Raw genomic sequence first — 12,270 nt, forward strand, 5'->3', positions numbered from 1 at the left:
AATGAAGCAATTAATCTTACGGAACCACGGGAGCAAAGGTCTGGATTATATCAGCAAGTGTGCATGCTAGTAGCGATTTCCCAGTAAAATCGCGTGACCATTGACCATTCGACAATACAGCGCCCAGCGTAGACGAGTAGTAACAAAGGTTTTTTACGTGATGCCCAAGCACTGAGAGCGCCCTCTGCTGCGCTGGCTTCTTTGAGATGCATATGCACTATTAGTGGGAATATGCATTCAGACAGAGGCGTGACGCCAATGCCTGCGTCACTACACTCGTGGCATCTTGCCGATGTATTAGAAAATACAGCATTCTGATGTCGACGCTCACGCGATGTTATCAAAACGTTGCTCGGGTGCACTATCAGCTAAAAAATAATAGTAAATAAATTGGAACACACACTCAAGAAAGTTATAAAACAAGACGGTTTACACTTATTGATATGCCATTTTAATGCGTAATCACTTCGCAGCTGGTTTTTAGGAAAGAAGTACTAAATGTGCGTTCTGAGCCGTGAACTTTAGGTCACTTTTACAAGAACACATGGGAACCATGCAACGGAATATCGTGACTAAGCTATCTTGAAAATGTGCAAGTTTCAGATCGTTCTTGTATTTTGCAAAGAAATGCTGTTATGTGAGAGCTAGTGCGTCATTTTTGACGTCGTTAGCGATTAGAATTCTCTTGAATTAGGCGGGACTCATCAGGATACGTACAAAGTTGAAATAAACAATAAAGACCTTTCAGTCACACTGCAATGACACCCTCCAACTCCTCTTCCACCCCCGATCTTCATCCCTTTCGAGCCAATTTTGTCCACATCCGGCAATGTGGTAAAATGTCAGCGATGTCACCGATTACATCAGGCTCCATTTGACTGGACTAAACTTGGAGTCCTCCTTTAGCCAGCTACCATTGATATTCGCATGAAGTTTGAAAGTGTAGGGACAGTCGGTTCACACTTGGGAATTGTAACTGGAGACAGCTTGCCCATACTTTCACCCTAAAGAGGACTTTAATGACGTCGCAAAGAAGATAGTTGACGACTACCCTTTTTCCTAACACACGTAAAATAGAACATACATGCCAAGAAAATTGACAGTATTGATTGGAGAAGAGACAAACGGTCGCATATAAAGCCCTGTTATACAGTACAGTGACGAAAGATGACCCACTTAGACAGCCTTTTAAGATAAATCTGCAGTAGTAGCGCGGATCCTACATGATGGCAGATAGCCAAAGCAGGGGGTCAGCCCCAACGCACCGTTTTAGGATTCAACTTTCTCCAAGCTTAAACGTTCCTTCAAAACAATGGTGATGATAATTGAAAAAAAAATAATTAAACACCTTCAATTAGTATATGAAAGAAACCTGCGGGGCTATAGAATAAAATAAAAATAAGAAAAAAAAACAACGCAAAAAAGCAATGGTGGTGGTGGAGACTACTGGCAGTTTCCCAACGGGACGCAGAAGCAAAATTGAGCTACGGAAAAAAAATAAAACGGCTCTATTAGAGCTGCATAAGTAACGTAATTGTTGTGCTGTTTTCACATCGTAGAAATTGGCTTGTTCAGGGCCGAGCAGAATTTTTTTTTTGTGCGTATTTTCAGGCGACGTCGCCCCTACGGGTCCGCCACAAATTCAGGGTAAGAGGTGGTAAAACGCCGGCACGTCCCACACGAGCGTAATACGCTTTCCTTCTTACCCTCGTGGCTTTCTGGTTTCACGACAGTTCTGGAGCTCAGTGCATGGCTAACACGGACGCGGGATGGAATGCTGGGCAGTGCTGCCTCTCTAGGAGTGGTCATTACGCTGTAATAAAACTCAAACTTCACTATAACAAACACGGATAGAACAAAATATTTGTTATAACAAAGTAAATAAAGTATGGTTTTGCAATAATTGCAGCGTTAGAGATATACTTTTATAACGTTTCTTCGGATATAACGAAGTCAGTTTAGTGTAAGATGCAATTTCGTTATAATGAGGTTTGAGTGTATAACTTTTTAGAAAAATTGTCGGTGGTCAACAGCCTGAAGAAGTAATTCTAAATCTTGTTTTCAAGAGTTGCTGATCAAATCACTGGTTCTTTTGCACTTATGCTCCTTGAACGCAACACAAATAGAGCTTTCCAAGGCATGTCAATACGTGTATGGGTTTCTGTATATTGGAATATGTTTTAACATGTTGCACGCATGCAAATAATTTGAAGTAAATTGGCGGCATTAAGTACGTGAACAAAAAAGGTGATAACAAAAAGATGTGTTGCTTCATCCAATAATGTCGGAGATTTCGACTCTTGAGAAGTAACATGGTTGAACACTAAACCATGGATTAAGCAATCTTTGTTTGTGGTTTCTGTGCAAAAGTTCCAGTGCCTTAAGGAAGTCAATTTTTGTTACCAAACGAGGGAGAAAATACGAAGCAGTGGTTAGGGCTTTGCGTAAAGCTTACACTATAGTACAAAGAGAAGCGAAATCTGATTTTTTTTGTTTCATTGCTAGTAAACAGAAGCATCAAACTAACCTACTAACCATGCTTTCTCTCTTTTTTTACAGATGCATCAAAGTGAATGTAGCTTTGACAGCGGTGTATCACGCGCTGTTAAGTTGTGTGATAGGTTTCATGGTAGAGAAGAAATCGGTTTTTGCATAGTAGAGTTAAGTGATGAAGCTTGAGTGTGAAAATACAATTCAGAGATGAAAAGAATCTCGAGGGGGGGGGGAGGCTGAACATTATTATATTTTTATATATTTTAAGACGACATTATACATAATGCTTCAGATTATTCAGCGGTATCCTGAACAGTTTCTACCACATGAATTGGATAGAGAGAACGAAATACCGAGAACCTGTTAAAGCGGCAGCCGTTTCTTACCTAAAGCGCCCGTAAATTACTCATATGCAGCAATATTTACCGCGTTCTTAGTGTCGTAGCCGACAGGTTAGTTGGTGGTTGAAAAGAATGCCACTTTTCGAAAAAGAACAAGGAAAGTACCTTCAAGAAACACAGTAACGTAAATGTGGCACTTGGAGTCATTGTCCAAGCCTTATTTCTGTACAAAGCTTGTAAAGTGTACAAGGTCGTCCACATCTTAGGTGTAACCTCATTAGTATTCCTTAGTAGAAGGGAATGTTTATTATATAATTGGTAAAACAATTATTGTGCCCAGGCACATTGCCAAAATTTTTTTTTTGTGGGGGGGGGGGGGCACCTTCTTGTTTTCGAGAGGGGAATCCTTTTGAAGTGGTCATTTTTTGCTCTATGTGCCATGGCGAAAAAAATTAAAGGGGGGGGGGGGCACAGGTGCCACACTCTGGCTGTACGCCCCTGATTGTGCTTATCGGGCACCTCGATTAGGTGTCATATAATGAACATTTCGCTCGTGAAGTACAATAAACATTGTAGTTTTAGCAGAGGGAAATACTAATGATTTGCTCAAGTAAGACATCGTCTCACTGTACATCGGTTTTTCTTAAAAATATTTCTCAAAACAGGGTTTGAAGGTACAAATTATTCTTAAAGTTTTTAAAGCTTTTTTTTGCAGCCTCTGCAACCATGGGAGATTTCTGTAGCTGGTGCCCAAGAACAGAAAAGTAGTTTCATTTCACCACGCATAAACACGTAGTAACTGCTCTTCTTCCTCAGTTTTCTTTTTAAGGCTAAACCAGTGCGAATAGTTACTTAATCATCTGTCATGCTGCTGCACATAAAATTGATATGTGCTAAAATAAGCTGCAATAATCACGGATGCTCGTGCAGCAAAAGCTTTGGTTAAAAAAAAAGGGACATCAATGAAATGGCGAGCCTGGAAGAATAAAATTTATCAAGAGATGTTGACTGCAAACTGCTACTGCACAATACTAGTGAAAAATGAACCACAAACGTGAACGCCAATATACGTTCATTACACATGTTCTTTCGGATGGCCAATGTTATAAGCTAGACAAGGTACGATGGCCATAAGTTTGATTTCAGAGGTTGCAATAGTAGAGGCATACAATAATGGCAGCTGGCAGGACTTATGAACTGGCAAGAAGCCGTGAATCAAATTACAAACAGATGGCATTCTCCATTAGCAAAATGAGTCAATGCTACGACTCGGAAGTAATGTCCTTGAGATCTAGAAAAAAATGGAACTTTTGAGCGCAATATGCTTAGCGTGTACTTTGTATTCAAGTGCATCCTCGCTTCATGAACGAACGGCTCTTAGCTGACTGACTACTCTCTCTATCACTCGCCTGCATGATGCACCCTTTCTCTCTAAATAAAAAAAATTCTTCTGGGCAACGCGGTGAAATGTCTTTCCCTTCTAAATTGGGCGCCAGGACAGGGTGTGAAAGCAGCACTGTTTGGTTGTTTCGCTAACACAGGCTACGTGCAAGGCAGCGAGGCCGACTCCCGACAGGCCCTCATCAGCTCGCCCTTCCAGATCGACGAAGAAACGAAGCTTATGCTGGAATCCGAGAAACTTCTGTTCAAGCGGGAGCACCTCGTACTGGGCCCGGTCATTGGTCAAGGTACGTCGCAGTGACTGCTTGACGCGTACACTCACATTTAGCTAATGCTGGCACATTGTTGAAACGAAATTCTTATCAGCCTAATCAAGGCAGAAACAGCGGTAGTAGTGCAAGAGTGCTTACTTGGGCCGAATGGTACATTTTGTAAGAAATGGTAAACGGTAGGAACCACAAGACAACAGCGCCTATAGTCCATCTTTGCACTGTTGTCTGAGTGTTTATACTGTGTCTATAGCGTTTGTTGGCTATGAATGAACTAGAAATATAGTTTTATTGGCATGTAGTGAGTGCAATTACAATAGTGGTGATTGTAAGTTCACCCTAATATCCCGTTGAGGGCCGGACGTCATGATTAGAGCAATAAAACTATCTTTGTGTCGAGATAGTCATACTGTGGTCTTCACCCTTTATACGATGCATTTTTCCAGGCGAAAGTCCACTTGTGAGGAGTGTCATGGGTCTTATAGGTGCATAGGAACAACCTTAAGTTACAATACAACTAATAATTTGGGAGAACGTTAAAGAATCCCAGGGGGTCGAAATTTCCGGAGCTGTCCACTACGGTGTCTTTCATAATCATATCGTGGTTCTGGAACATTAAACCTCACATACCAATCAATCAATACAATTAGGTGTGTATGAGACTCACTTAACATTTAATGATTTTATGAAAAAGCCGTTTGTGAGTACAAAAAAGTTATGCACATCATAGCTTTCGAAAATCTGCAAAAGTTTAGCACAGCACCACCAATGTTTCTTCTAAAGCAGTATTTGCTTTGCTAGCATTTTCAATAAATTTACTAGTAGTGTCACCTCGAAAACAGTGTAAAATATTAGTCTAAAGGCCCATACATTGTTACTTTCAAGTAAAGGGTCATGTGCAGCAGCTCACCCATATTTTTTCAACTTCAAGGTCACTTTGGCTGTGTCTACCGGGGTACCCTGGAGCTGGAAGGCAAGGGCGAAGTTCAGCAAGTTGCTGTCAAAACTCTTCACAACAGTCAGTACTTTCATTCCCCACTTGTTTGGTAGTTGTGTGCAAAGAACATCTGCCGACTTCTGGTGACTTCATGAGTATATTAATGCCAGTGAGATATCCTCAATACAAACAAACACTTCTGGCTCATTGAGACACTTCTCCATTGCCTAAGATACAGTACACAGCTAACATGAGCACAGCCGACTATTTATTAGATGCTAAGCAGTTTAGGGTCGACCCCCATCTGGTGTGCAGCGTTTAGACCCCCATTGCACATGCGCTATCTCCTTTCCTTCGCCCCCCCCCCCCCACCTTCTTCTCGCCTCGTAACGCCGACGCAGGCACGGTCTGCTAGCAAGTTTCTTGATTGAAGAAACCTACTGCTCGTGCTGTACAACCATTCACTGGCCACCCCGTATATACTGACACTGGATCTTGACCTCCAAGGTAGTGCCGGGGGGAGATTTCTCCTGTGCGTGTTCAAACAATAAAAATTTGCAGCATGCCCGTTAACTAAAAATGAGCGGCGGGTCTCTGTGTCCAATCGGAGTCTTCTGTCTCTCAGTGCCCATTAGCAGCGATTGGCATTTTCCAGTAGGAAACGCCTGTTTATAGCTGCGTGCTATGCACCTCCATAGGTTGCTCTTGTGCGCAACCCCACGATGGGCGCCAGCGTCAACGTCGCCGCTAGCGTGAGCGTTAGCGCCCGCTGATTCGCATCTACACTTGGTTCCCTTTAGCGGGAGATGGCGTATTTTTTTTTGTTGTCCTTCTACTTGATTCGTATAGTACTACATGCGCTTTGTGTATTTTTTTTGCTTCATTATGAAAAAGGTTTTCTTAATTATATGAGTTATATAGCAGACATATAAAGTAATCAAAGCCCGATTTCCCGAATTCTCATGGGACCATGATATATGAAAAACGAAACTAAAATAAAAGGTAATAACTAAATTATAACCGAAATAGTTTTCAGAATATTGATGTTTTATCATAGTCTTCACTAAAAACTTGTGAACGTTTGCATTTTATGATAAATCACAATAAGCTGATATTTCATTTTAGTTAACCAGAAGTAGCCCACCTGACTATATTGCCATGGCTACTTGAGAGATTTACATTTTGCGAGATATGTATAATCAAATATGTGCGGAAAAACAATAAACTTCTTTTCGGCACTTCGTGCTAAAACCAATTTGCCTTTTAATGCGGTTTTGCTGAAATATGCATATGTTAAGCAGCAGCACTAATCTTTCCAATCAAATTCCTCTGTGTTCATGTATGTAGAATAGTGCATGTTATTATCAAGAATGGCTTCTAGCAGTTGGGGTATTTGTTCCATGCATATAATGGATTCATTGTGCTATTAGTGCAAGCTCTTATTCTACGTGTCTCTTAGATGCAGCAGATTCTCGTGGTGGCGAGGCTGACGGCCAGGCTTTCCTCGAGGAGGCACTCATTATGAAGGACTTCCATCACATGAACGTGCTGCCTCTCATTGGACTCAGCATTGACGAATCAGGAGGCCTGATGGTCATCATACCTTACATGAAATACGGCGATCTGTTATCCTTCATTCGAGACGAACGAAACGTAAGGATAACGACTTTTATGATGGGGAACTAATAACCTTGCTGGGCTTTTACTGGTTAGGTACATTATTTTTACATGGACTTTTTCTGTTCTTTTAGAACCCAACTGTCAAGGATTTGATCACGTTTGGAATCCACGTTGCTGAAGGCATGAAGTACTTGGCTGATACAAAGTTTGTGCACAGAGACCTGGCGGCTCGCAACTGCATGTAAGTACCCTTTGTGTGTTTATTATTGGTTCTTGTCTCTGAGGATAGCTCTAGTGACGATTCAATCATTGCAGGCTAAGCGAAGACTTCATCGTTCGAGTGGCCGACTTCGGTCTCTCACGCGACGTCTACGAAAAGGACTACTACAGCGGTGATAACAAGAAGACGAAGCTTCCCGTCAAATGGATGGCACCCGAGAGCTTGGAGAAGGGTATCTACAACCACAAGACGGACGTGGTAAGATTTCTCGCCGGCGCATGGTACTGGCCATTTCGCACCAGTGCTTAACGTCCAGATCGCTTGGAATTGAGTTATACCGCAGGTTATTAAGTATAACTGTTCCTTTTTTGTGATGCAGTGGTCGTACGGTGTGCTCTTGTGGGAGCTTATGACGCGTGGGGTGACGCCGTATCCGGAAGTTGACAACTGGGACATCGTCAATTTCCTTAAACAAGGACGCAGGATGCAACAGCCAAGCTATTGCCCAGACGAACTGTAAGTCAGCATGAAAGAATCCTTTCTTGATGACGATTGCTTAATAGGTACATTTGTTTTAATGATAATGATGCTCATAATTACATTGTTATCTCATTCTATTTGTATTCAGTTACGACATCATGCTGCAGTGCTGGCAGGATGACCCCAAGCGACGACCTTCTTTCGCACAGCTGGTGACAGACGTCTCGAATGTCATAACAAGCCTGGAGAGGAAAAAGAGAAACAGGAGGGTTAGTCTCAACGTCACGTACGTCAACTGTCCGAACCCCGGTGCCACCGACGGGGCTGGACCCTCAACAGAGGATTGGCCAACTGATGGACCCTCGTAGGCAGGGTGGCACTGCGAAAGCTGCTCTTCACCACATGGATGCACCTCAGTTCCTAAGGAAGCCACTGCGCTGCTGGTAACAGCGCCACTGCCATCGAATTCGCAAGAACACATTGCTGAACTCGTCCCAGCTCACGATTTCTTCGAAGTGGAGATGCTCAAACACGTTCGAATGATGGGATCCTCGTGTTGCAGCTTGGACTGACAGAGTGCCATTGTAGTTTGAGCAACAAAGTAGCGAGTACTTAGGTTAGAAAGATTGGGCACAACGAGAGGTCGTCCGACATGGTTCGTTTCTGCACCATCATCAGTGTGAATGATGCTGAAAGTGAATCCTATTGTGTGGCTGTGTATTGTGAGTGCCTCGTGACTTATCAAAATTTCTGAGCATTTGTGACACACAAGCACAATGTTTCATTATCAAGTCGTGAGCGTTGGCTATCATAAACATTTCGACACATTAATTTCTTGTGCGGAATACAAGTGCATCACTACTTAATGCGGTGTCACGTGATGAACTACTTTTGTCGTCTGTACGTATAAAAAACGTGTGAGCCTGGCTGATGTGTACTTGTAAATGTACGACGAAGATATTGTTGTAGTGCCAAAGCTGTGCGAGGCAATTGTCTCGTATGTACCTCGACTGAATGTGAAAATGGACAGAAAACAAAGGAACAAGAACAAAGAGGGCGTCTTTTCACGAGTTGGACTTACGAGCGAACAACCTTCTCTCTTTCGCTGCCATCGATAACAATCATATGCTGGCGTGCGATCAAGTGACAGCGATTCTGTCACGCCTCAACTTAACATATATGCTGACCGACACCGCCAAGCTCGTCTTGTGGTGTTTGAGCGTGTCATCGCCAATGAAGAAAACTCCGAAGTGTACGTGTGAGAAGCGTGAGGTGACTCCTCACTCTTGCGAGTTCTCATCATGCAAGAAGCGAAGAGAGAACGCTTTACCACTACCACCAACGTCACTCCTAATGAACCTTTCTTTACTGAAAGACAGTTTGTGAAGGACTTCGACCATCTGGAATCTTCTGCCTATGACAGACGCAGTTAATCGCACCTTTCTCTGTTCCTTGTGTACTGTGTGTGTGCTGTACAACTGAGTGACTACATTCAGATAGGCCACGGATCACTGATTAAAATGGAATCGTACATCATGTGATGCTGTACCACTGGTATGACACGAGAATTTTGAGCGTAAAGGGACGTGAAAGTTAAACACCGAGTCAAATTAGAGTGTTAATAACGTAAATTGTAAGTCTATCGCCATAAAGTTCACCATCATAAGTTCATTATTATAGCATAAAATGATATTTATTGTGAAATTTAGTTCTGAAATCTCTGCACGGCATTGTAATTTTGGCGTCACGGGTTTCAGTGTTGTTTTGGGGAATGCAGGTATAATAGCTAAAAAATTGATGAAGCTTTCCAAATTTGTTTGCACATTCTCAGAGAACAGTTAACTCTATTTTTGATTTTTACTGATAAATGGGTGTGTATTCCACAGAGGACGCTGTTGAAGCCTTTGACATTGCAACTGCATTGTGCAGGAAGACCAAAGTGACATTATCACCCATAATTTTTTTTTCTCGTTTTCCACGCTTGCCAAGCAACTTCAAGAGCCATTTCTAGCCTTTCGATGTGCTAATTTACTTTTAGCAGAAAATGAGTTGTTCGCTTTGGCATCCCTTCAATGTCTTGGTGTAACATGAAACTTACCTTATGTTTAGCACCGCGAATACGGAAGTAACTATTAAACAGTCAAATGTAGGAAGTATTTGTGACACTGTGTTGGTTATCATCCATGCGCTGTTTTGAGACACTAAATGTGAAATAACTCTCTATTGAGTTCTGTGCTGATGAGCGTGCTCGTTTGGTGCCGATTTAAGTGTGGTGCCATATGAAGAAGTCGAGATTTACCCAGCAAGCTGTCTCCCCGGCCAAGTGTCTGCCCTTTCTTTTTTTGTGGCACTCGTTTATAGATGGGATGTTCAATGTATATCTGGGTTACAATCTTTAAAAAACAGGATGTCATGTGTACCGCTTGTTACCTGTTGATGTTGGTGTATTGTTGTTGTTTGTTTTGTACTGTTAGACGTCCTCAAAGAAGTAATTAAGAACGCTGTGCCGGCTCTACGGGCTATATGATTGGGCTTTTCTCTTTTGTACGATACTTGACGGTTTGCACGCTGTCAAAAGCGGGAAAAAATGGCTGATGGCTTTGTGAGGTCAACTTTGTAATATGCCATCTATTAAAAATGACGAGCGTAATATAACTTTTGATATTAAGCATTTAATTTCAGAAAGAATTATTGAAGCACATCATGACATACAAATAGTGAGCATAAAGCTGCACAGCAGAAGTCACAATGCTGGCTTAAAGCAAAAAGTGTAGTGTGTATCCAATCGGCATGCATGTAATTGACGAATCGTTCACACACATGATTCCACGCTTCATGCATATAAATAATAAGAATTTGTTCATTCTTCTTTGATTCAATTTAGGTAGTTTTTTGTTACATGTCATCTTTAGTATATACAATGATCCTGAGAATGGTCACTGTGTTGGGCCTTTGTTTAGAGATCACCAGTTATTTCGCTATATATGCATGGTTGCTATAGCTTATTTTTATTTTGTCTGGCGAGGTATATAATGGCACTGAGTGCGCCTGACCAGTGAATGGAATCGTCAGAGGTGTTTTTCTGCTCTAATTGGCAAATGTCTGTCGTAAAAGTAGCTGTTGTATTGCTGTTGATGGCATAGAAGAATGATTTGTTTTTTGTTTACATTCCATGAGCGAAGCTTTGTAGTGACGTTACTACAATGTCACCATTAGATGTCATTTTGATGCAAGAAAGTAAGAGATATCTTGGCCATTCTCCATGCATTGTTGAGCGTGCTATATTACTGTCTGTCCCTAAAGCTACACACAAAAAAAAACGTGTAAGTGATAACAGAGTGATTGCGTCGCACTTCACCTTTCGTTTTAGACATACGAGAGGCCAGTGTAAAAAAACAATACGGAAAGAGGAATGTTTACAGTGATAAGCGAATAGAGTGAAGTGATGCTCGTACATTGAAGGGCCGCTTATTTTATGCAGACTGCGAGTTTTTCAAGTGTTTAAAAATGCACGCGAAGGGTATTGGGGCGTACTGGATTTATCTTTATCCTTCCCAAGCGGTAGTGCGAACTTCGAGATATATTGATACTGTCAAAAAATGAGACGTGGCTTGCTTGTGAGGACATGGCAGGCTAGGTCCGTGTTTGGCATGCACGCGCCTTGAATATGCTTTTCAAAGCCTAACTTGTATAGCTAGGTAGTAAAAAAAAAAAAGACTATACGATTTCGTGTCGTGATGATTCGCTTTATAAAGCCCAATAACATAAAATTTAAGCTTCAAAGAACAAACTCGGATTGTGTCGCTGTCATCACATCGGTGTGCTTACCACACATGGACTGCGTGGGGGGAACTTTCAGAGCAACTACATAATGGTGGACTTCCGTTTAAGTCGACTTCTGTTAATTATTATTATAATTTCTACGGATACCTGTGAACGCAGTTTTTGGTCAGACGATTGTTACAGCGCGAGTTCAAAACGACAACAAAGAGACAAGAGGAGCTATAACAATCGTCATATCATACCAACTAGCCCAAATCGCCACGCTTCTATGTTCGTCAGAGCTTGTAAAGAATTCCGACCACCTCAGCATGAGACATTCGCTTGCTTGACAGTGGTTAACAATTGTAGACATAGCGTTTACCAAGATGGTATGTTACTGAGCATCACGCTCGCATGTTTTATGGATTCCATCACAGTTTGTTGATTTGTTCATGTTGAGCGACGTAGAGTCCTGTGTTCTTGACTTTCGTAGAAGTCTGAACAATGCAGCAGTATTTGAGCTCATTCCTTTCTTGTTCATTTCTGTTGTAAATAGACAAATAAAGTCAGATATTGCGTTTTTTGTTTGTTCGTTCACTGAATACATGAACGGGGTTTCTCGCGTACTTAGAGAGCAATTGAGCTTCATTCAATGTTTTGTATGTTTATGATCCATGCGAAAATTAAGAGAATTAAGCGAGAAGACTTTATATTGTAACGTGTTTGCACGTTTCAAGTCGTATGCTA

At 41.8% G+C, this 12,270-nt stretch overlaps 1 protein-coding gene across 1 annotated transcript in view; it reads left to right on the forward strand.

The window, feature by feature from the left end:
• Positions 1-12,106, forward strand: part of LOC119174509 (hepatocyte growth factor receptor) — a 58,289-nt gene extending 46,183 nt beyond the window's left edge. Inside the window, exons 14-20 of the mRNA XM_037425443.2 lie at positions 4,376-4,522; positions 5,436-5,522; positions 6,901-7,094; positions 7,193-7,302; positions 7,377-7,539; positions 7,661-7,797; positions 7,910-12,106. Coding sequence (XP_037281340.2) covers positions 4,376-4,522; positions 5,436-5,522; positions 6,901-7,094; positions 7,193-7,302; positions 7,377-7,539; positions 7,661-7,797; positions 7,910-8,129 — 1,058 coding nt within the window. The 3' untranslated portion in view covers positions 8,130-12,106. The remainder of the gene's footprint in view (positions 1-4,375; positions 4,523-5,435; positions 5,523-6,900; positions 7,095-7,192; positions 7,303-7,376; positions 7,540-7,660; positions 7,798-7,909) is intronic.
• The last annotated feature ends 164 nt before the right edge of the window (positions 12,107-12,270 follow it).

This window comes from Rhipicephalus microplus, chromosome 5 (genome assembly GCF_043290135.1).
Source record: "Rhipicephalus microplus isolate Deutch F79 chromosome 5, USDA_Rmic, whole genome shotgun sequence".
NCBI lineage: Eukaryota > Metazoa > Arthropoda > Arachnida > Ixodida > Ixodidae > Rhipicephalus > Rhipicephalus microplus.